The sequence below is a fragment of the Misgurnus anguillicaudatus genome, chromosome 5 (genome assembly GCF_027580225.2).
Source record: "Misgurnus anguillicaudatus chromosome 5, ASM2758022v2, whole genome shotgun sequence".
In the NCBI taxonomy this organism is placed as follows: domain Eukaryota; kingdom Metazoa; phylum Chordata; class Actinopteri; order Cypriniformes; family Cobitidae; genus Misgurnus; species Misgurnus anguillicaudatus.
The window spans coordinates 5,664,032-5,688,204 of NC_073341.2; the positions used below are offsets into that span (position 1 = coordinate 5,664,032).

The 24,173-nt window shown below is 37.4% G+C and overlaps 1 protein-coding gene across 2 annotated transcripts; it reads right to left on the reverse strand.

Annotated features, from left to right (window-relative positions):
* Nucleotides 1-1,413: 1,413 nt before the first annotated feature.
* dpp9 (dipeptidyl-peptidase 9) lies at nt 1,414-22,720 on the reverse strand. 2 transcript variants are annotated; one of them, XM_073867452.1, is made up of 21 exons: nt 22,563-22,720; nt 15,057-15,147; nt 14,743-14,981; nt 14,499-14,611; nt 14,243-14,416; nt 13,978-14,153; nt 13,402-13,508; nt 13,002-13,130; nt 10,303-10,364; nt 10,119-10,219; nt 9,786-9,965; nt 9,330-9,487; nt 9,165-9,249; nt 8,933-9,080; nt 6,306-6,441; nt 6,077-6,222; nt 5,840-5,986; nt 4,274-4,426; nt 2,495-2,637; nt 2,209-2,320; nt 1,414-1,924 (listed from the first exon to the last, which is right to left on the reverse strand). In XM_073867452.1, the coding sequence occupies exons 2-21, from the start codon at nt 15,110-15,112 to the stop codon at nt 1,832-1,834; spliced, it is 2,658 nt and encodes an 885-aa protein (XP_073723553.1). In that variant the 5' UTR covers nt 15,113-15,147; nt 22,563-22,720; the 3' UTR covers nt 1,414-1,831. The 2 variants fall into 2 exon arrangements, with proteins under 2 accessions (XP_073723553.1, XP_073723555.1); XM_073867454.1 differs by lacking the exons at nt 1,414-1,924; nt 2,209-2,320 and having other exon boundaries at nt 2,491-2,637; nt 13,978-14,150.
* Nucleotides 22,721-24,173: the final 1,453 nt, after the last annotated feature.

A 24,173-nucleotide genomic window follows, 5' to 3' on the forward strand; every position in this document is an offset into this window, starting at 1 on the left:
ATTCACAATCACAAGCATTTGGATTTTGGTCAGACCAGTCAATGTATCTGTTCATTTATCATAGCCTAAATCCAACTGAAAAATACATTTATAGTAGAGATGCAGCTAATAACCGATCAATAGTTTAGAAACGGCTGATAGTCATGGCCAATATATCCTGTCAATCATAATGCTGCGTTCACACCAGCCGCGGTAGAGGAAGCACGTGAATTCAATGTTAATTCAATGTGAAGACGCGATTCCGCCTCATTTGCGCGGCAAACCCGTGAGTTTGAAAAATGTTAACTTTTGCGGAAAAACGCTTCGCGTCAACCAAGCTTGCTCTAGTAGTGACATGATTACAGAAAGCAAGCAGTCACAGAAGCCCCTCCCATGACGCGAATTTCCGTGTGGATGTCTCGATGACCAGAATTTGAAGCACGTAAACTCAAAACGTTTAAGCGGCAAACTAGACGCGGTAGATGTGATTTTGACACCTCAAACGCGGCTGGTGTGAACCCACGGTAAGAGTAAACAGGTAAATGCAAATGTATTTGAGCTCTGTGTATACATTTTTTTCAAGAAACATCACTACTTTAATGTTCAATATTGAAGAGGACATTTCACAAGATTTTTTTAAAGATGAAGAGTTTCGTTGCAAAACGAGATAAATCCATTTTTTTACATTTTTGTCAAAACGTGTTTATTATTATGTTATCATGTTATTATTTTGTTTTATGGTGCTACTTAGCTGTATTTTTTAAGTTATGAAGGTTTAAATCAAAACAAACCAACTGCAGTTGCATTGAAATTAATTAGAATGCACAACCAAAAAACGAGTTTTAAAAAAACGAAACGAAACTCTTCAGATGTAAAATAAATCTTTGGTGTCCTCTATTTTTTTCACACGCTTGCAGAGAATGGTTTTCCAAAACTATGCTACCGTTTTTTATCCACATTTTCTAAGTTGATAGAAGCACTGGAGACCCAATTACAGCACTTAAACATGGAAAAAAGTCATGATATATCCCCTTTAATGGTCATAAAATGAATAAATAACATTCAGAAATGTTAATCTTCAGAATTTAGTTCATGCAAGTTAATGTACCCACCAATCTATCTGTATAAGCAGATATCAGTCTGAATGATCAGTATCGGAGGGAAATTGTCATATCGGTGCATCTCTAAATAAGAGAGTATTTTTTATACAAAGCAAAAACATTCGGTACATCAAGTGTCACTAAAGTATTAAAGCTTGTATTAAAGAGTTTGATCAGCATATTTGCAGACGCTTTTATCTAAAGTGTATTTCAGTTTGTACACACGTGTGTAGATGCCTTTCTATAGTTGTACACATCATCAGTTTGTGTGTTGTACTGCGTGTCTAAACTCAGCAGTGGATTACATTCAACACAATGACCAAAGACAAGAGCGTCATAAAAAATATGTTCCTTTAATAATCCACACTTAAAATATGAACTGCAGGTAGTAATGCGAGGTGTCCTTATATGAGAGGTGTCCACACAGAGACGCTGAAAACACGACTGCATTCATAGAACTGAAAAAGCTTAAGTTAAAGGAGAAGTTAGCAGGATAAGAGCGTGTCTGCGGCCTCCGTCCTCTCACCAGCCACTAACTAGACATTTAAAAAAAGAAAGACACATTTTGGCAACATAAATGTTTGAGGGGAGCACGATATGAAACATCTCTTAGATGTGCACTAAATCAAAGGAGATGTGTTTAGTGAGGGGAAAGAGTCGCTGGCGGATGTGTCCTTCTGTTAAAAGTGTGTGGACGCGCTCCGTCCAGAAAGAGCGTCGTGAGAGAGCAAAGGGCCGACTGAAGACTCGCATCAGAGGTGTTGCTGGAGAAAGTACAGTAGCATGATCTCATAGTGTTCTCCAGACTCCGGACAGCGGATACTGTGTCTCTCGTTGGGGTAAATCTACAGGGAACATACATGACTTTAATTTAAATGTATACATTACCAGCCTGGACACACACTCATTTAAATATTTACAAAGGTCAGTATGATATTATGGAAGAATTAGAGACCAAATCTGCACATTCATTCCTTCAGACAAGTGCATGCTGGGATACATTAAAACAGTGCTGAAGAAAATCTTGTCTGTTTTCCCTTCAACTTACTCATTGCAAACAAGTGTAAATGCGCATTACAGTTTCATTACCACCCTAAATAGATCATAGAGTTAAGAGAGTTTTCCAGACCTGTAGCTGATATGGCTTTCCCGCACGGATGAGTTGAGATACCAGGAAGTTGGTGTGGAAAAAGTGCACGTTTTCATCGAGAAACCCATGTAAAATGAGTAATCGGTTTGGCCTGCGACAAACACAACAACACAAGAACCCATCAGTGAACCAAGAAACCAACTCATCTGATAATGAATTCAAACAAAACAGACCGCTGCACATTCACTTTATAAATCTCTCATGAAGAAATGCTTTACGTTATGTTTGTGTCATTTCTTAGCTTTAAGATTGTTCAGTATCTTATTCGTTGGGAAGTTTATCCACGTGTAGGGCTACTGAACCGGCCTCATAGCCCTGCTGGTTATTTTCAGGCACGTCCATGTAACGTTCGGTGTAGCCGGTGTCATATGCCATCCATACGGTCACGGGAGCTCCTGCTATTGCCACCTGCAGTACAGAACCTTCATCATCATCATCATATCTACAGTCACACTACTCAAATGACACTGCTAACACTTGACTAACATACAGAACTGATTATTTCTGTCTCACTGATATCAGTGGAAAAGCCTGAGAAACTCATGTCTCTTTATTTAACCTTGCTAAAAATGTCATGACAAAGTTCACAGATTCCAATTTTACAACTTCAGTCTGATGTAAAGCGCGCCGAGACGACACCTGCTGGTGGAAGGACATACTGCTGTTGTCTGTATAATAAAAGCATAGTGTTAAAGAAATACTCCGCTTTCATAAAAAAATCTGATTTTATCCCAAGGTCATCCAAGATGTTTTCGTCTTTGTTTGTTCAGTCGAGAAGAAATCACGTTTTAGGAGAAAAACGTTACAGGTTTTTCTCCATATAGTGGATCTCAACAGTTTACAGTTTCAATGCAGCCCCAAAGGACTATAAATGATCCCAAACAAGGCATAAGGGTCCCATCTAGTGAAAGAATCGTCAATTTCACAAAAAAACCTTTTAAACCACAACTTCTTGTCTTGTACTAGACGTGCTACGTGCCAGCGTGACCTGACGCATTATGTAATCTCATCGAAAGGTCACGCATGACGTATGCAAAACTACCGCCATAGTGTTTACAAGTGTGTAGAAAGAGGAGCGTTCTGTTGTATTTGTATGTGGAATGATACTAATTAATGTCTTTGTGTCAGTTTATTGTTTTAAATGATCCACAAGTGTGTTTCACATATGTAACATGTGACCTTTTCACGTGATTACGTTACACCTTAAGGTCGTGTCTTGCACACAACAAGTGCAAGATGAGAAGTTGTGGTTACATAAATATATGTTTTTTTCCTAAAATGAAAATGGTTTTGCTAAATAAGACACTTATGCCTTGGTTGGGATTCGGGCTGTCACGATTATGAAATTTGGCTGACGGTTAATTCCCTAATAAATTGTGGCGTTTAATTGCCTGTTTTATGGCTTTGACGATTATTTGTTTATTTTATTGCTTTGACATTTAATTCTCATACATTTTTTTTCTTTGTTTATGAAATAATTTTCACATTGTTGTTATTATTTAAATGAAATCTTTTGCAAGGTTTACCTGGCAATGAATATTAATACACATAACACATATTTAAAAGTAATCTGATACTGTTTTGTTTATGCAGGCGCTGCAGCTCCCCCTTGTGTTTTCAGAGAGATGTGCAATCATTGCGGTGATCTGAAATCACCACGATGAGGTCAAACAATCGCGATGAGACGATTATTTAATCATTGCGACAGCCCTAGTTGGGATTGTTTAGAGTCCTTTGAAGCTGGGTTGAAACTGTAAACTGTTGAGATCCAATAAAGTCCACTACATGGAGAAAAATCCTGGAATGTTTTAATCAAAAAACTCAATTTCCTCTCGACTAAACAAAGAAAGACGTAAACATCTTGGATGGCATGAGAGGAACGTAAATTATCTGGAATTTTTATGAAAGTGGTTAAGATATGAACCTACAGTACGTTCAGCAACTTAAACATTCAGTCTAACATCATCTTCTGAGTTAAGGAAGAGAAAGAAACTCATAATGATTTGAAATGAAGTCATTGCGCTGGATCAGGTGGTAAACTCACCTTAAAGATGTTTGGCCGGTGAATGAGACCCATGAGAGACAGAAATCCACCGTAAGACCAGCCATGAATGGCAACACGACTCAAGTCAATGAACTTATACTTCTCAGCCACAAACTGAAGTCCTTCTACCTGATCTTCAATCTCCACCTGACCCTGAGAAAATACAACAGACACATTCAATACTCATGCTGTATGTTTGTCATGTATTTTTATGTGGTTTACAGGTGACAGGTGCTTTATGCAAAATATCTCCATCTCTCTCTCTGATATTCTGCTGTCTAGATATAGCTCAATCCCTCCTTTATGGTAGTTGTTCTCAAACATAACATTTAAATTGTATATCAAAATATACAAAAAATGGCCAAAAATGTATATGCTGAAATATGTTTATAAAAAATGTATTTTTTACTAATATATTTTAGGGCATTTTTGGAAATATATTTTAAAGCATTTATATTCACTTTGCATTGGAAGAAAAGCTTTGTATGTTACATACATGTAAACATAACAGGTTTTAAAAGATTTTTAACTGTAATATACCTATACTTTAATATTTTATACATACTTATACATTATACAAACCTTTATATTTTGGTTAAGACAAATATTTTTTGCCGTATTGGCTGTAAAATAAGAAATGTATTGGTTGCCCCTGAAATACATAAAATGTGTTAATATAAACTAAATTTATTTTTTAATTCAAAAATTTATTTAAGCTTTACCTTCTACAAAATGTATTTAGCATATATTTTTTTAAAAAATTGGCCAAAGGAATGTATTTTTTGTCATATGGGTTTAAGTCCACCAGGTAAAAACTCTTCTGAGCGAACAACAGAAGATTGAGATCAGTACTGCATTATGTTCAAATGTCAAACTCTTTCTCAACTTATAAAATGAGATCCGGCAGCCTTGCCAGATAATGTTTTCACTCACACATTAACATTACATGATTCATCACAGTCTCACACAACCTGATCAGATGTGTGTGTGTCTATATAAAGCACATGTTTGCTGTCGGTTTACTGGCTGAGATTTTTAAAGCCGTGTTGATGTGTGAAATGTGAGACTATGTGCTTCTCGGGTTCAGACATTAACAAATCAATCATAGTCCAGCTGAATCATATGACATCATCATCACTTCTGATCTGAATGGATCTGTCAGGCTGCACACATGTCTGTCAGTACAATAAGCTTTCCTATAGATGTGAACTTAACCTCTCTTAAACACTGAGACTGATCATTTTACTTATAAGCCAAATGAATATTTCCTATCCATCCATGTGGTCATTCTAGGCCTAATAAACATAAAGCTACAATCTATAACTTTGCCTTTCTATCACCATCTCTGATAAAAACATACTTTAAATACTTAAGATATTAATATAATAAATGTTTAAGCTGTCCTAACAGAAAATAACTTAAAATATGTCAGCTAGTGTCATTGTTTTGTCCCGAGATGCACCCCAGTTATGTTTCTAAAGGCTTTAATACCTAAGGCTTAAGCTAAGCCTGGTGTGTGACCATGTGTATTAAGAAACATGAGACTAGATTGTAAATTCTAGTTACCATTTTGTTTTTAAGAGCCCCTTCAAACTTAAGGCCTCTTTGACACGACCCTCTTCCGTCTATAACTACGACAGCATAGCCCAGAGACGCCAACGTGTTGAGACGCAGATACTTCACACCTTTGTAAGAGTTGTTCACTAACTGCACCTAAAAAAGTCAAAGTGATGGATTAGTGCATCAGTCTTTAAACTTTAAACAAAAGAATTCGATTGAAAAGCAAAGTTGAAACCGACTGACCTGCGGACCCCCGTACACAAACAGGATGGTGGGATGTTTTTTGCCTTCTTTCAGGTTGTGTGGTTTGTACAACATCCCATACAGCTGATAGCCAGACTTTGCAGGGAAACTAAATATCTCAGGAGGAACATAATCGGCTGGGCAACCTGCAGCGCACAAATTCAAGCGTGTTGTTAGTATGAGATCTTTTCTGGTTGTTGTTGTTGTGATCTGATGGTGCGTCTTTCACCTGAAGCTTCCATCATGCTGGCCCAGAATTCAGACTCTTTGTGTAGGGGATCAGCGGGAGATCCCGTCAGTTTGTATACATGAACACACGGCGGTGTGCTCACATTACTGTAGTGGCTAATAAACATGTCAAAGTTCTGTAATGGAAACAGAAAGACGAGTAAAAGAAATGAGTTAAACACTGCTCACAGAGCACATGATTTATATAACACACAGATGCCAAAACACAATTTATGACAATCCCCTGAAAACAACTAAAAATGATGTATTACGCAAAACAGGCCAGTAGATGGCGATGTTACCTAGAAACATTAAACACGTGTGTGCTCATACACATTCTTCTACAGATCGATAAATACAAACAACTAGGACAACTAGAGTAGAGCTGCAATTACTAATCCATAAATCGATAATAATTATCATTATGATGTCACATGCTCCCGCACCACCGTCGGGCAGCACGGACACACGTCTCCTTCATACATTGCAAGCTGTGCGCTTATAATAAAGTCAGGCGCTGTTTCTTCATACAACGTGAGCTGCATGCTCAAAGTCAAGAAACTTGCGTGAGCAGCCGCTGCTTTTTCTTATCACATGACCAGCGGACCTGCGTTGCCAGGTTTGCGGCCTTTCGGCAGAGTTCTGAATTGGGATAGTATTAGGTTGATGTTTTTCTGCGGGTTAGATTGGTTCATTAGTTGTTGGTATTTGAGCTGTTTATAGTCTTTGGGATGCTTTTGGACTAATTTTAAATGGCTATTGGGATGGTTTTGTTAAGCGGATCTGGCAACCGCAAAAGCATGTTGGTTAATAAAGGTTTCATCATCCTTTAATATTTAGAAATATACGTCTGGATTTGTTTAATTGCTGTGTGGTTTTCATAAAAATAGTAATGAAGCACAAACTAAGCATCTGTTTTAATAACTGTAACAACGCAACAATGTAGGCCAGTGGTTCTTAAAGGTGCAGTGTGTAATTAAAAAAAAAAAAATCTCTTGACAGAAATTCAAAATAATATACAAACTATATCATCAGGGGTGTATAAAGACCTTTTTATAATGAACCGTTATGTTTTTATAACCTTAGAATGAGATGTTTTTATCTACATACTACGAGGGTTCCCTTACATGGAAGTCGCCATTTTGTGCCGCCATGTTTCTACAGAAGCCCTTAAAGGACAAACTTATTTTACCAAGTTGTCTCCATCTATGAAGTTTTTTGGTGGTGGCTACCGTAGCTTCTCTATGCGTTTCAAAAGCGAGGGAAGAGCAGTGGACTGAGCCCTTGGTTGCAATTCGCAACCTCACCACTAGATGCCGCTAAAATTTACACACTTCACCTTTAAATGGCCTTACCAAAAAAAATCCCAAAACTTAATATTTGAATTAAATAAAACATTAAATCATACAATGTAGTGCTGTTGGTTAGTAGACATATTTTTATGAGATTTAATTACACAGAATTTGTGATAAATTAATGTATTTTTTAAAAAGTCTCAAATCAAGGGCCCCCCGTCACCATCTCAGGGCCCCTCAGTTTGAGAACCACTGATGTAGGCTTTCATATCATATGGATTATTTATTTTGTAAATAATGAATAATATTAATACACATCAAGGTCTAAAGTTGAAGATTAAAATCTGTTTATAAATCTGTGGCAAAATTTCCTCACCAGCAGCACATTCCTGAAGATTCAATACGTTTTGTTTATTTATATTTTGACATTTAAAGATGTTTTATTATTTAAAGCTGCACAATCTTTTTTTAATTAAGGCTTAAAATATAAAAATAAAAAAATTATATTAGTAAACTCTGTAGTAGTGTGTGTCACTTCTACATGTGAATACAATAAAATAGTGTCTTATTTAGCTTTAATAAGTAAAAAAATGCAATTGAGTAAATATTTATGTTTTATCCAATTAATCGTTAAATAATCGCCCGATTAATCGATTATAAAATAATCGTTAGTTGTAGCCCTAAACGAGAGCATCGAGGTCCAGTCCCCTCGACGTTTAAACGGAAATGATCTGAAGAGAAAACGCAAAAGTGCCGTTGCGTTATCACTTTTTATTCCGCGTTTATACAAGTGTTTTAAGGGGGAAATCTGTGTGCATATGGTGGCGCAAAAGTGTGTGATATTTGATGTAGTATGCACTCCAGGCGGCTAGGTGGCAATGTGAAGGACTGACACACAACAACAAAAAGTCTGCGCGCCTGGAGGTAATGGAGGTAATAAAGCACCTTCTCTAGCTGTGAATATTTCATACGATTGTTGGAAAGACTCTTGTATATTTATCAGAGCTGCTATGGCAACTTGAAGGTCCGACGTATGGAAATAATTCTACATGTTTTTTGTTATTTTCCTGAACTGGGGCATGCCTGTGACGTAAACGTGTACGTGACGAGAGCCACCGTGAGCAGACTTTTGCGCTTTTAGCCTTTGGACGGGGACGCGACGGTAGCTCGTTTTTAAGATTTCTACTCTGAAAGGTGGTTTCACTTTTTTGCGTTTTTAAACCCCAAAAATGCCGCCGCTGTGTAAACGAAAGGCACATCTGATAAATTTTCTTCCGTTTCACCATCGAGCGTTCACACACACACACACAGGCAGACATACAAAGACACAGACCTGGCTAACAGAGCAGCTATGAGAGAAGCCCGCTTTAGTAAGTCTGACTATTTCTCCAGGAGACTCGTAGCTCACGACATACAGATGATGCTCCAGCGGGGTGTCTTTTGTGCCCTGGAAGTACACTAGCTTGGTATCTTCATTTACCCAAATCTGCGAAATAAAGAGTCAGGTTCAGTGTAAAGAACAGCTCTCCATGAAGGACGTAAATAAACTTTCAGAATACACATAGCAAATCTTTGAGCCATGTCTAGCCAAAACTTCCCACTCTCCACTGGTCAGGGTCACCTCCTCTTTGACTGGGCATTTAAAATCATCTAAACAGAGACGGTAAAAGTGGTTCAAGTAAATATATCATGCACGTTGGCAACTTGATGAATCGTGAGTCACGTTGTACCGTCTGAAGGGCTGTAATCCGGTGACCACTGCTGGCAGCCGGCCTGAAGAACGCTGGTTATTCTGTACAAATGGCAGAAGCCGCTTTTTGATTCGTTCACCCACAGGAAGGTGATCTCGTCGTTATTTGTTTGAATGAAGGGATAGAAGATGTCATGAACGTTGAAAAAAAGTGTCAGAGTCAAACTCTCAAAGAACATCAAAAGCAAAGTATGTGAATTTGTATCCGCATTCATATAACACAATAGACACTGCGCATAGGTAATGCATCCTACAATGTAACGTGCTCAATTTTGTTTGGGTCACATGCACAAAAATACAATTGAAAATACTGTAACTGATTGACCAATATAAGTGTTTTTTTATTATTATGATTCTGATCGGGCACATATTGGAAACAGATAAATGTAACGGCTTGTTTTCACTTCGGTCTTTCTATGCCAGACTGATGAATCTTACGTTGATCCAGATGTCTGTGATCTCTTCATAGATAATGAAGGGTTGGACACCCTCGGGCATGGCTTCCACATGCTCCGCCCACTGCGGGTCGTCCACGCCCACAGGGATGAAAAGTGCAGACGGTAACAGGACTAACTGAAGCTTCTGTTGACTGCGGTCCAGAAACACTGCCCAAGCACTGAAGAGAGAGAGAGATAAAACCTTAAATTACACTGAATAATAACAGCCACACCTTACCGTTAGACATGAGATTTGACAGCCAATTATTTTTATGTAATAACAACTGTTTAATGCAATGCTCACACACAGTTTTAAAAAAAAAACACCGTACAATTTGCCGTCTTTAGTCCATCCGGCTCTTGCGATGTATTCGACTCCAGGGAAGAGCGTGGTGAACGGGAGCACAAGCTCTTTGTTTTGTGTGCTAATGATCTGTAAAGAAACACATCATCATGATGAAGTCTTTGGATGAGGAGTAAACACACAACAGGAGAACTCAAGTAGCGGACACCCACCTTGCCCTGCGGGTCAGTTCGTATCTCTGCTAGTTTCAGACTAATTTGGGGATTTTTACTCCCTGAAAAACATAAAGAAGGTCATGAGGACATCTGCTGTAGTTTAAACCCAACAATCCAAAAACATCTCAATACATGTTACAGTTACATTTAGGGTTGGAACCGAGAACCGGTTCTTATTCAGAATCAGCTCTGTGTTTTAAAAGGAACGGGAACCATTCAGAATTCTTAAGTTTCGGTTCTAAAAGCGGTTATGATGCGATGCACGGACAAAGCACTTTAAATAGCCATGACTTGAATATTAATTACATTGAGCCACTGTTTACAGTCATGCAACCAAATTAACACAGCTTATCACACATGCTGCTGAGGTAAGCTTTGCATACTTGCTCCTGCATGGCATAAATCTCTAATCATGTTTTCCAATGTTTGAGAACTGCTCCTAACATGTCCACTTTACCAGGTAGGAAAGCTTACGAGGAGTATTTCAACACAACTGTGACGAATCGCAGTTGATCCATGATCTGTACGAATCACGACACAAGGTTCAGCTCGCAAGCGATTCCTGGATTAATACGCAAATTTAAACAGGAAAATTTTATAATTTGCACATGTTTCAAAGGCATGCAAATGTTAACATTCAAGTGATTTTAAACAATTTAACCGCAAAAAGGTGCTAAAGTGAGCAGCTTTCTGTACGCACAGACACACATGCTGCTGAACGTGTCCAGTCCAGCTTCAGTCAGATGTGATCAAACCTACAAACCCTTCAAAGATCAGAACTCTTGATGTGTAAACTATAGAGAGAGTTGCGCTACTGTGTCTCATCCTGTAGTCCATTAACATACATTTGGCAAACAGAGCACTGAAAAACAACTCCGTCTGTGTGTGCGCGCGTGTTTAAGGACACTTAAAAACTGCACACATGGAGAGACGCGTTTCAAAGAGCAAGCGAAAATAAAATCTTTTTGTTATTGACAGGGCACATACAAACAAAATAATCTCACAGTATTCTTTTCTAATAAAAACATTTTTATAAAACGGCTCGTTCTGGTTCTTCATTTTGATTGGTTGAAACGCGTTCTAAGCCGTGATAAAATACACCGGTAACCTCACGGTTCAGACCACATTACATAAGTATCACTGCGCCACTGTTGCTGTGTACTGATTTATGAAAATAACACCACAGTCTTTAACCATATTTTAAATTTTTCGACAATTGCACAATTAATGGCGATATCCAGATAAATGTCAAAAAATATTGTTGAGTCATCTCGTCGATAAAGAGAAGTTTCTAACGTTGTCTGAGGATTTTCTAACTCAAGTTCATACGTCCGCTATTATCCACTAGATGGCGGTCTTACCCAACTTAAACACTGACGCATTCACTCGACACTGAAAACACAGCGTGTAAGTTTTGATGGCTCTGAATCTGATCTCTTACATAAGTTCTTAACAAAAATGGAATTATCTCCGCTTTTAGCTAAAAAATTTGAGAGGTGATAAGAGAACAAATGAAGGTAGGATGAAAAGTTTTTTTTGTTTGAAAGCGGATGGTCTTTTCTTTCATTTGATATTTTATGTTTATTTAAAGAAGATAATGTTTCTGCAAGGCATTAAACATGCTTCCACGCATATTTGATCATCACTTCAACAGTTGCACGATATAAATGTTAATGTATGAATTAGATGAATGTTGATTTATAAAAATAAACACCACAGTCTTAAATCATATTTTCATTGTGTCTTTGCTGCGTCTCTGTTGGTTGGGAACTGCGCTCTGTTGCAGCCACACTTGATTCTGAGGAACTACTTTGTTTGGCGGAAGAGTAATATTTGTACTAAAATAATTACAACTTATTTGTGTTTTATTTCATAAAATCCCGATAACGTTGTGCATGTGAAGTAACAGTTTTATAAACGCAATAACCCCCACGAAGCAGTGGGGTTACAGTGCACTTTATAACAGCCAAGGGGGTTTAGGCACTCCGCCCCTTAGCTGCCCCTTAGCTGTTATAGCACAACGCCCCTTAGCTGTTATAAAACGCACCGGTAACCCACTGCTTCCTGGGGCTTATTGCTTTAATTTATGTCTTAAGTTTTAAAAGTCAGAAATCAGTCTATGCTTATCTGTTCTTAAAGAGACAGTAACCTCAATTAACCTACTAAAGTCTGTGTCATTAATGTTAATCAAACAACCCAAGACAAAGAGAAAATCACTTCTGTGGCTCTAAAAAATAATAATTATATTTAATTTATACAATGAAGACAGTGTTATTATTCATTTGATTCGATTTCTGTATCTAATGCTACTTTTAGCCCTTACTTAATGTGCAACTTTGTTCTTTTTTATAAATGTTTGTAATTTCTTTATTTGTTATTAGATTTTCCCACCCCTTTTTTTTGCTTTTTTCCAAAAAATGATCCGATCTGTGCCTCAAAAACGTAATGTGATCTGAGCCGTAAGTTTTGGCATCCGTCACACCCCTAGGAATAAATGATACAGAGATATTTCACATTACATTTTAGTATTATGTGTCATATTTCTTTTATTATATCGGAATCAGAACCGGGAATTATTAGGCAGAACCGAAATCAAAAATTTCTAACGAGACCCAACTCTAGTTACAGTTCAGTAAAGAGATTTTTTGAAGTTCTAAATAATTTCTTAATCTATTAAATCTTGATTGTGTGAGCACCTGTGCGAGGGTATCTGTACACATCTGCTTTTCTCTCCTCCAGCGCTGGAGACGGCACGTGAATAATCTCAACATCTGACTCGTCTACCTCCTCATACAACAACTGTAAGGTTTTGCCTCCGTCTGCACCTGCAAAACACAAAACGTATGAGTATGCACAGAGATCATTTACCTTACAGAGCCCTATAGACATCTTCACATCTGTTTATGTCTTTGGTAGGCGTGTCAAATTGTTTCTCTGTTGTCAGCAAATAAACACGCGCTGACCAATAAAACCAACTCTTCAGATCACACCAGCTGGGTTTCCATTAAAATTGAAAAGCATTTAGTAAAACTTTTTTTAAATTGGTGGCGGGGAACGAGTTAATAACAACAGAGATCTGATAGATATTGAAGTAACCTTCAGGAGCAGCTGGAGACCACCAGTACCCTGTGAAGCGATCAAACTCTTCCTGAATCACAAATGTTGCAACGCCAGCTGACTTTGGGTCTTCCTTGACATTATTTAACCCTGGAATAGAGAAAACAAGAGTCAGATTTGAGAAAAATCTATTCAGCATATACCCAAAACTGAACAATCATGATGTCTGAATACGTTTATTAGAAACAACGACTTTAAATCATTCATAATCATTTATACACTGCTGATAACGGATAAGACAAATAGTAAAATATCCAATCCCGAGTAAGCTAAAAATAATAATCATTAAGGCAAAAATAATCCAGAATATTGTAGGATATTGTTAACTTATGCCAGACACACATGGTGCAAATTCTGACAGTCGGTGGTCACGATACACGAGTCTGACTGAATATCATACAGGTGCAGGGGTACACGACAAGACTTTACAACTCAGTTTTTATGCTGTGAATGTAGCATCTTTTGGCATACTTGGAGAAGATTTCAGAACAACAGATATGATGACTCCATATTACAACATACAGTTTAGTGTTCTGGAAACAATGGCAACACATCAACCCTTTATGACAGTAAGTCAGTCTTCGCTCTTCTCCAGTTTCGATGTTCGTCACCCACAGGTCATTGTTATTGATGAAGGCAACGAAAGTGGGGTCACCGGGTGAGATCTTAGGGTCCATGCGTGTCCCTGAGCACTGACTCTTAATTTCCACTGGCTTCATTGGGGCACCCTGCTAAACATCAAATGACCTTCAGACATGGGGTCACATCATACGCATCTTCCTTAAACATTCAAGCGAGAGTAAAACGTCACTAGACTCACAATGAAGCCGTTATTACCCCCGTCACGGCAATAGAAAAGGCTGTTGCTCGCTTGAAAGAGGAAAAGGCCGCTCTGTGGGTGATAGTCGTAGGACGTGATGCCAAAGACCCCGAGACGCTTCCTCTCACGTAGGAGTTCTTCCTCTCGGGAATAAACGCCGTGGTGTGGAGTCGCCTACGGGACAAATGCAAATCAAGCATGTGCTGTAGCTGCTGGTATTGAGCACATCGCACAGGTGATGTCCCAAAACTGATACCTGAAAGTGATCCAACATCTGTTTCCAAGACAACACCAGCAGAGCTTCTTTACGGATCTTCTTTGGAATTTCAGAGTACAGTAATGAGTTTTCTCTGCTTCCATAGGGCATTCCTAAAGGGAAAAAACATTTTTTTATACTTACTTTGACACATACAAAATGTCATGCATTGACAAGATAGCAGATACCTCAGATTATATCGTGTTAAATGAAATCAAACATGTTTAAAACAGCAGGACTTTACCAAGATAGTAGAGGCGATGTGAGTGAGGGCCAGAGTCGTCGTGTTTCTGGACAAACTGGAAGTCGTGCGGGGCTTTATTTATGATCATTCCCGAGTACTTCCGGCTGCCGTGAATGATGTCGCGCAGGCCATCCCACGAGTGCTTCTCCACGAAAAACTGCGAGGGAACGTCCTCCATCTCCACCACTTCTGTGCTGTCTGTGATGTCATCTACCGCGGTCATTCTGACAGCTGTAAAACTGAGCCCGGGTAATAGCCGTTAGAGTTACAGTCCCGAACGCTTCAGGGAAAACATCAGGAAAATCTTGCCCTACCTTTTCCAACTACCTTCAGTTTGATCTTCAAGTTTCACCCTTTTTCCTCTGTACATGAACCAGCACGAAACCCTCCACAAGATCTGGCAACCTGCAAGATGAAGAGCGCAAATGCATTACAGTCGATAACAAAAATGAACAGAATAATCAAAACAAAAAGCAGACATAGATATCTGGTGCTGGAGCTCAAACACAATCATTAGCAGGGCTCAACATAAAGAATTTTTTATACTGGCCTGGTATGCAAATAACCTATTCATTAAGAAACTTGCTATTTTTATATAGCACTGTATGTTGAGCAGTGGACGCGCACCTGCGTGAACAGTCAAGCACGAGCAAAGGGAAAGAGAGAGATGGCGATGATACGTCCACTTTAAATGAAACTTCTTTCTCTGAAACTTTAAAATGCTTTCACCAACATGTTTGCTGCATTCGCGCATCTCTTACTCTGCGCAGGTTGCTATTCGATCATGTCATCAAAGATGTGTCTCATTATTCTGTAAAATTTATTCAATCTTTCACTTTCCGAAAATTCGTTTTTGATATTTGTTGCCGAATAATTTTGGTTGCCTAATACATTTTATTCATCATTTGTTAACTTCTTAAACCCTGGGACCCTGTCCCGGGGTCCAAAATGACTTATTATGACTTAAGTACGGAATAATTGACGACGGGCCATGAATTATAAGAAAATAATGCACGCCCAAGGTTCAATGCGGCACCACGCGAAGCAGAGTATGGGAAGCTTTTGAAATTGGGTAGGCCAAATCCAGGCGGAAATTCCCAAAATAGCCTTAGGGTGTAAGAGGTTAAAACAATTGGCAATTTTAAATGTAAACTCATAATTCTGAAATTTTAATAGTTCAGGTATATCAGGATAAACTGTGCACATAAACGGAGATGCGCTTAAAATTCTCTTAATTCATACGTCTCACCATTAAGTTTAGTGGACCAGATGAAGGGTTATCGGCAACCCTTTTAGACATCATGCACGCTATGTGCTGTCGGCTTATCTTGTGAGCTCCGAGGCTTTGTTTACGTTAGTTGCTTGTTCCAACGAAACAGGCTCCCAACTTGTCTGCTTTACCTGGAAACTGATGGCGAACTGTGCAAAACATTGCATCGTTCCTTTGCGAAGTAAATGTCTGCTTCCAAGAGGTTAAATAATTACGTTTCCTTTAGACCTCGTAATTAGAAAGCGCCGACACAGGCCTATCTAAAGGGTTAATGGTGCCACCTGGTGATCAACAGTAAAATTACAAATATTTCCTCTTTGTAACCAAAACCACCAACAGTCAAGAATGCATGATTATATGGTGCCATGGCTTTGCAATCAAACAATGTCGTTATAATGGAAGTGAATAGGGCAAAAACAGCCATGAACAGTAAATGAGAGAGAATAAAAATAAAATCTGATGCTGCACAAAAACTAACAATGCATGACATGCCCAAGACTGTGATAAAAAGGGTAAAATATCAATTTTGTGTGTTTTTCCCAAATCAGTGAGATCATTTATGAATTTGGCAATTAAAGAGTTAAAATCTTGGAATTTTGTAAACATTTAGTAGTTTTGATCAGGACTGAGGTTGATTAACAGATATATGCAAAATATTTATCCGATATATTTTAGAGTAGTTTAATTTAGTGAATGTTTTCATCCCAAACAACACGAAAGGGTAGTGAATTTGAACAATGCACAAGGCTTAAAATAATATACAAACACACTGTTCAAGGAAAACACCTGTGGTTGCTCTTCTAAAACACAGTGTCTCGTTTAAAAAAAATCACTTCCAAAGCAGATTTAACTAGAAAACTCTAGCATCAATGGTTTGCTTTGCAAAACTCTCTGCTTTGATCATAATGCAATAAATGAATTGAGTGTTAAATCCTTTTTGTGTTCACTGTATAATGTATTTGTTTGCAAGAGAAATAAGAAAGAATGTGTAAAAGTAAAACAACATGGACATGAGGAATGTGTGCAATTATTGATTGACAGGCGAGTAGACAATCTGTTGATCACAAAGCCTTTCTGGAGCCTGTTTACACCTGTATGTGGCAAATGAGACCTGCTACTCCAGTCCTGTGAGTTACAGTTTAGGGTGGAGAAAGCCTTAATTTCTTTCAACAAGGTTTTTTCAGTTCTTAACATGCGCATCTGTAAGGGATGTGACAGAGATGAGACATAGCGCAGATCTGCAGCCAGAACCTTCTCGTATTAGTAGAAATGACTAATCATTGGTATTCATTAGGGTTGTGCGGATACACGATATACCGATAATAGTCAAACATGTGGCCAATAGCAGGTTTTCATGACAATAGTTATTATTATTATCATCAGTTTCACATTAACATGCGCAATGGGTTTCTTTTAACTCGCATGAGAGGGTTTGTGGGCTTCACTTTGCACGAGAGATCTTGTAATGCGCGCGTTTTGGACTCTTGCTCGGACCTGAATGCGCGCGGCATGGACTCCTTGCACCTGAGCGCGGCTCTGCCATCTTCCTGCACTATAGAGGTTGTTGTTAGACACACAGGCTGGCGATAGGTCGATCTCAAAATGGGGCACATCGCCCAACACATTATTACACATGTAAACATTACATGCAAACGACCTTACTGTGATGTGAAACAGTATTTCATGCAAGGAAAATGGTGGAAGTGGCTTGTGTTTTTCACTGTGAATTGACTGGATATAGAAAAGTATGCGCTTCATTCGGAAATGAAACTCACAGCATACTGATAGTTGGAGGGGGGCGGAGTTAACGGATGCTTCCGCCCAAACCTTCAAACTGACATCATCAGAATAATCACCACAAGAGTCCAAAAGTAAAGGCTGGATTAAAGTTAATGTAACATTAATACAATAATAATAATAATAATCTGCATGAATAAAGTTTATAATAAGCACTGCCATACTCCAATAAAAATAAGAATAATCAGTTCTGATTTCATGAGGACTTTAAAAAAAATGCAAGAAAAAAGCATCATGCCAAGGTCAAACATCAACCTGCAGAAAGTGAAAGTAAAAGGATTGGAAATGTTTACAAAGCAACTAAATCCGTTTAAAATCAGCAAAACATGCTTGTAAAAGACACGTGATAATGACATAATAAACAAAGTCACAATGTTTACTCTACATTCAGAAATATAGTGTTGCTCTATGAGTTCATTTAAGCAACTGAATTACGTTTGATCTGTTATGAAGTTTCTTGACTGGCAGGACATGAGAAAAACACAGGCACTGTAAATTATAGAGATTCTGCGAAGATCTGATGGAGCCGAGGCTTGTATTATTAAATAAACCCCACTGAGGCTATAAAAAACCTGTGTTCGATCGGAGTAAATCAAGCAGATGTTTCCGGTCCATCCAGTTTAATGTGCTGCAGTTCTGAACATTATTTATGTTTTACGAACCCTCAACCTGGCAACAAAACAGCATGTCTTAAATAATGCTTGAATCTAAATAATCTCAATCTAAGTAATCTAATTTCTTAAACAAACATCTCATACATCAATTGGCCATTACAGATGCTTTCCCAAAGCTCATTACATGCCTCATTCATGGACCCACAAACCCAGCAAAATGTATTTCTTTTGTGATTTAATGTTTTCTAGATAAAATCATCCTACATCATGTAAAGAACATTTTGTGAAAATATGATCTTGAAATCTTTGATACTGACTGAGTAAGATCATGCCAAAGATTAAAACAATGAGTGAAATTAAACTTTGATGATTCAAATCTCATCATCAGATTATGAGACTTTAACCTGGATTTGACCAACAGAATTATCAATGCATTCATATGCATTAGTCATTTAACTGAGGCTTTGCAAGCATTTTGGGCATGGCACAGATGGTTTCTTTATCATTTGATTTGCATGAACATTATTGCTTATCACATTTGCATTTTGAACTAGGGCTGCACGATTCCAGGAAAAATTATGATCACGATTGTTTTGCTCAAACTTTTGATCACGATTAAAAATACGATCATTCTTTTAGTGAAGAACTTCTATTTACTTCAGTATTTTTATTACACTTTACAGCCATGTATATAATATTATATACATTTATATTCCTATATTATAAAATATTTTATTGTTTTGTAATATCCACAGCTCCAATTCTCTTAGATCTTTTTAAAACATTTAAAATAATTCCGCAAAATCCGCATAAATTTTGCAAAAGAAATCCGCAGAAATAACAAAAATAACTCCTTACACATTCCTTACAGCTGTACGACTATTGCAGCAATTAAAGCAGTTCAGTTTTTAACTGTCAAAATTATAAAATATCTTTTATTTATTTTAGAGCCTTTTTTGTTTGTTAAATTAAGGTTTTTGATAATGAACAAGCGGTTAGCGGCCGACAGCTAACGTCATGTTGACGACTTGTTTGATCAAATGAGCCTCTCAAATCAACAATTCACTTGCCTACAATAACGTCTATATAATATGTATATTTTCAGCATATAACAATGTTAGTTTAAATGTTTATTATCAGCACACTATTTTTAAAAAGCGGAGCGGGCTGCTCTGTTGCTCGCAGTCGCGGCGGGGTGAAGAAAAATAATGAATCAAAACAAAACGAAATAAACATGAAACGAAATAAACATGCAGGTTGCTTACCTTACACATACGCTATGCATCAATTAAAATTCAAGGCTTTACACCGCATTTTTTACATGACTACCGAAAGAAGTCTTTTATAGATTATGCGCAGTATTTAAGGTTTTTATTCAGTTCTCCATATTCCCCGATGCGCTGAAGGTCCTGTTGCTGGCGGAGACGCAACACCGTTGCAACAGGTACGTTGTAAATGTGCGTAGTGGACTCGTGCGATAGGTTAAACGTATTTCTTTTACAATTTATCAATGTCTCAACATTTCTTTAAATTAAATTATTATATATAAAGGTGGAGAAGCCTAAAAAATCCAGAGAACTGGCCGCATCAAATGTGATGTTAAAATTGGTCCGAAACCCGACCCAATGGGCGTAAAAAGGCTGAAATGCAGGGCTCTAATATATATTTATATCAAATTAGAATTAAACTAAAATAAAAACAAAACATTTTTGAATAAAAAATGCCAATGATATGCCTTTTATGTGGCAATATTTTTTTTAAACCCCTTGCTGCTCACGGTGCTTATTGGACACATATCCTCGGCTAACTTACATGATACCCGATCCGTTATTGTTGTCTGTGTCGTGGATGGTCGGGGATTTGTCTTCAGCTTTTGAAACTCTTGATATTTCAGGTTTGGACGGAACAGGAGCACAGTTTGCACAAGACTCATGACTTGATCAACATCACTCTCCTCAAATCCGAAATATCAAAATGTAACCCTTATTTTCTGTTGTAATACTCCAGTCTCTTCGGCGTGGATAAACATAAATAAAACACGGGTTACACCGGTAATAATTCACGTTTCATGTTTATTCGGAAGCATCGGCAGAGAAGTATTACATAGAAATATATGCTCAAGGCATATGAAAACATTTCTAAATAACTCTTAGTGTTTGAACATAAGTTCTTTTCCCTTTTTGTTTTTATAAATCATAAATCAAAATAATAAAATAAAATAATGATTTAACAAATTCAAGGTTACAAAAACACTGGAGTAGGCCTATATGACCCTTTTTGGGAATTAAACATACATATTTCTGCACTTTCTTCTTGTTGCTCTGCCATTATATTCGAATGACTGTAAATATCATGATGCTAACGTATTTCTTTCTACCTTAACACAGACTGCACTTGCAAAGAAACACTCCGTTTACTCTGACTCCGCCCATAACAAACACTTTGCTTGATTCTAGAACGTGTGTTTTGTGCTTGGTCTTTGCACATTAATCGCGACGATTGTCATTAATTAATCGTGGGGCACGCATATCGTTATCATGATAAAAATACGATTAATCGTGCAGCCCTATTTTGAACACAGGCAGTCATTTTGGCAAATTGCAAATGCTTATCATTTTTGTTTTCAGAACATTCAAATAAAGTTGTGAAGCAGTTTATCACACGCTGTCAGTTTTAGACTTGTACTTGTTTTCGTGTCTAGCACTATGAAAAAACGATAAAAGGAAAGGTTCACCCAAAAATGGAATCGTTGTAATTATTAACAAAGAAAAAAAGTGAATTTGGTTACTGTGAGAAACAAACTTACAATCCATTATTTCATCCAAATCAAAATAATAATACATTATTTCAACCAAATTCAAAATTATAATCCATTACTTTAAAGTTTTGACTTGTGCCTCTTTTCATATGAGGGTGTGTTGTGGATATTGATGGTATTTCAGCTGTTATACATTTTTCATAAACAACATAAACAACACAGTTCAGACAAAAAGAAAAGCGCCACAGGTCAGACACTTCCATCAAACAATGGATTATATTTTAATTTATCACCAAACCCTTTCCGAAACATGTCTCAGGACAAAAGTTGTGTTAAGTTATTTAACTGATTTATGTAAACAATGATGTGTACACTGCTATAAAAATAAGTTGAACTGAATAGTTATTTAATGATGGTTTTGAGGCATTCACCATCCTTTCAAACTGTATTTATCTGCGTTTTAGTCCAAATAAAGAACAAAAAACCATGAAGGGTTTGAACAATATGATGGTAAATTGGGTGAACTGTCCCTTTAAGACGCATTGTGAAGTATAACTGCTGTCAGACACCACATTGGATCAGTGTGAATAAAACACTCGTGTTTCCTCACGTGTATTCAAGCACATTCAGTGTTAATATGAAAAACTGTATGGTTCAGTTTGTTTTTAAAGCGCTCGGTGTGACTGACGCCCCGTTAGGGCTCTATGTAGGGAGCTCAGTAAATACAGCCATCATGTTTTCAGTCCTATAACCGCATAAATAAAGCGATTTTACTACCGGCTTACAAACACATCAACTGAAGAGATTAGATTTATATTTGATTATCTTTATTATCAGACTGATCTGATATGCGTGTATGTTACGTTATGACAGCTGTGATCGGCTGGATGTGTCTTGTCTGTGCTAACATTTAGCCGCTCTGCTAATGAAGCGGCGAGTCAATCAGTCAAAGTCAATCGCACAATTACATGCGTTTCAAGTAGCCTATATGATTATTTATGTGTCATGTTTGTCTAGATAACACGTCTACTATAGATGAGTTAATAATAATATGAGTTCATAACAATAATAACACGATCGGAAAAGGAATATCATCCTGTTAGAGGCTATTGAGCCTATTCACAACAACTACTTAAGTTAAGCTTTAAACTTTCAAACACAAAGCCACCTTTACCACACCATCACCACCACATACTGATCAGAAGATCAAAGATGAAAATCAGACACAATGATGAAAGATGATCAGATCAAATCAGATGAGATCAGCTGACTGACTGTCTGCTCGGCCTCAGCACAATACGGGCCGTTCATCATTAAACTGTGTTATTATAATCAAACGGATCAACATCATTTAAAGTCACTGAACAGCGCGTGTACTTACAGGTTAAAGGCTCACAGATAAACTCTCATCTGTCACCTGTTGACTTCTCAATCGCTTCTGTTCATAAAAACAGTGTCCATAAGCGCGAGAGCAGCACAAAGCCACAGTCATGACCAACCAAAAAGCAGCAGACATACCGGAAATGACGACGAGGCCGGACTTCCGGTTATCGCCACATCCCAAAAGCACTAATGTATTTCTACAAAAAACGCACGTTTAATTATTCTGTAGTATATGTAACATTATTATTTCCTATTACATAAAAATATTTATAAAATATAACAGGATTAATTTCATTACATTCAGTTACATTCGGTTGAGCTTTAATTACTGTGATACTTTATTATATATGCAATGCATAGATAGTGTTTATTGAGATTTAGTAGTTAGAGACAGAGTAATTTATTATTATCATAGAATAAATAATTTTTTTTTAAATATTAATTTAAATTATAATTTAATTATTCATTTCCTGGGATCCTTATATGGGCACTGTTGGCTTAGAAAAGCCCCTGCGTCCAAATTTGCAACTATCCATCCTACTATTGGAAATTAGAATTAGTATGTCCCAAATCATAGTATGTTAGTATCCATAAATAAATATCCATATATGTAGACGCATCGTGTATGTACGTCACTCACAGCTTTTCACTGTTTAGCCTTTGGTAGTTAGTTGGTTGTGAATCTTGTATTATAAATTTTATATAACTCAGTATTAAAAATTGTAAAAATACAGTAACTTTTTAATGCGGTAAGGCTCTGCTTGGTGTATTGTGCAAGCAGTAGCTATAATGGTTGGGTCTAGACAGCAGCGCGTAACAAAATCAACTTGCTTTCTCTTGGGCTTGGCAGGGTTGCCAGATTTGTGTAAAAGTCTAATCTATCCCAATTACCTTTTTCCAAATATTAAAACTTTACTTTCATAAATAAAATAATATTACCTTAACATTTTCAACAGGTGAACAAAATCCACATTTAATCTGCGAGAATACAATTCATGTCAATGGTTTTAAAATAATCCGATTCCATAGGAAACCGCCAACCTGGCAACACTGGGTTTCATACCACCTAGGACCATTCCAAGCATGGTCACACTAGACTTTTCGTTGCATTGACTTCATACGCATGTGTATGAGTCAAACCAGAAACACTCGTGCGACGAGGGCTGGGTCCGAAAGCTCTAAAATGCAACCTTCAAAGACAGCATTCCAAGGCATGAGCGCATCAAGGCAGGTCTGAATCCAATGTTTGGTTTACTTCCTGTCTCCTGAGATATCTTCATTGTCCTGTCATCCGCAACTTACGCATTCCTGTTAAACATAGTAGATCACTTCCGGTTCTGTATGCTGACATGGTGCTGTTTTCATACATGAAGCCTTTAGGAGCTATCAAAGACTAAATTAACTGATGTATAGTGGCTATGCTTGTTAACATCTTAAACCTAAGTAAAAGAAACTGTTAATTAACTGTTTTTATACTTTATAGCTTTTTGACCAAGGAATTTCCCTCTCACACATTCAGATATTAGAACAAAAAAAAAACATAACACAAATAATAATACTATGAATAACAATAACAGCAACCGGAAGCAATTTACCCAGTTTTCCGGTT

What these genes read in the sequence shown, in the direction of transcription:
- dpp9 (XM_073867452.1), bottom strand. Translation starts at nt 15,112, where the DNA reads ATGTACAGAGGAAAAAGGGTGAAACTTGAAGATCAAACTGAAGGTAGT. An exon ending in GGGGTAATAACGGCTTCATT is followed by an intron (nt 14,154 to 14,242) that starts GTGAGTCTAGTG and finishes TTTGATGTTTAG; the next exon opens with CAGGGTGCCCCAATGAAGCC. An exon ending in ACAGACATCTGGATCAACGT is followed by an intron (nt 9,488 to 9,785) that starts AAGATTCATCAG and finishes TTTTTTCAACGT; the next exon opens with TCATGACATCTTCTATCCCT.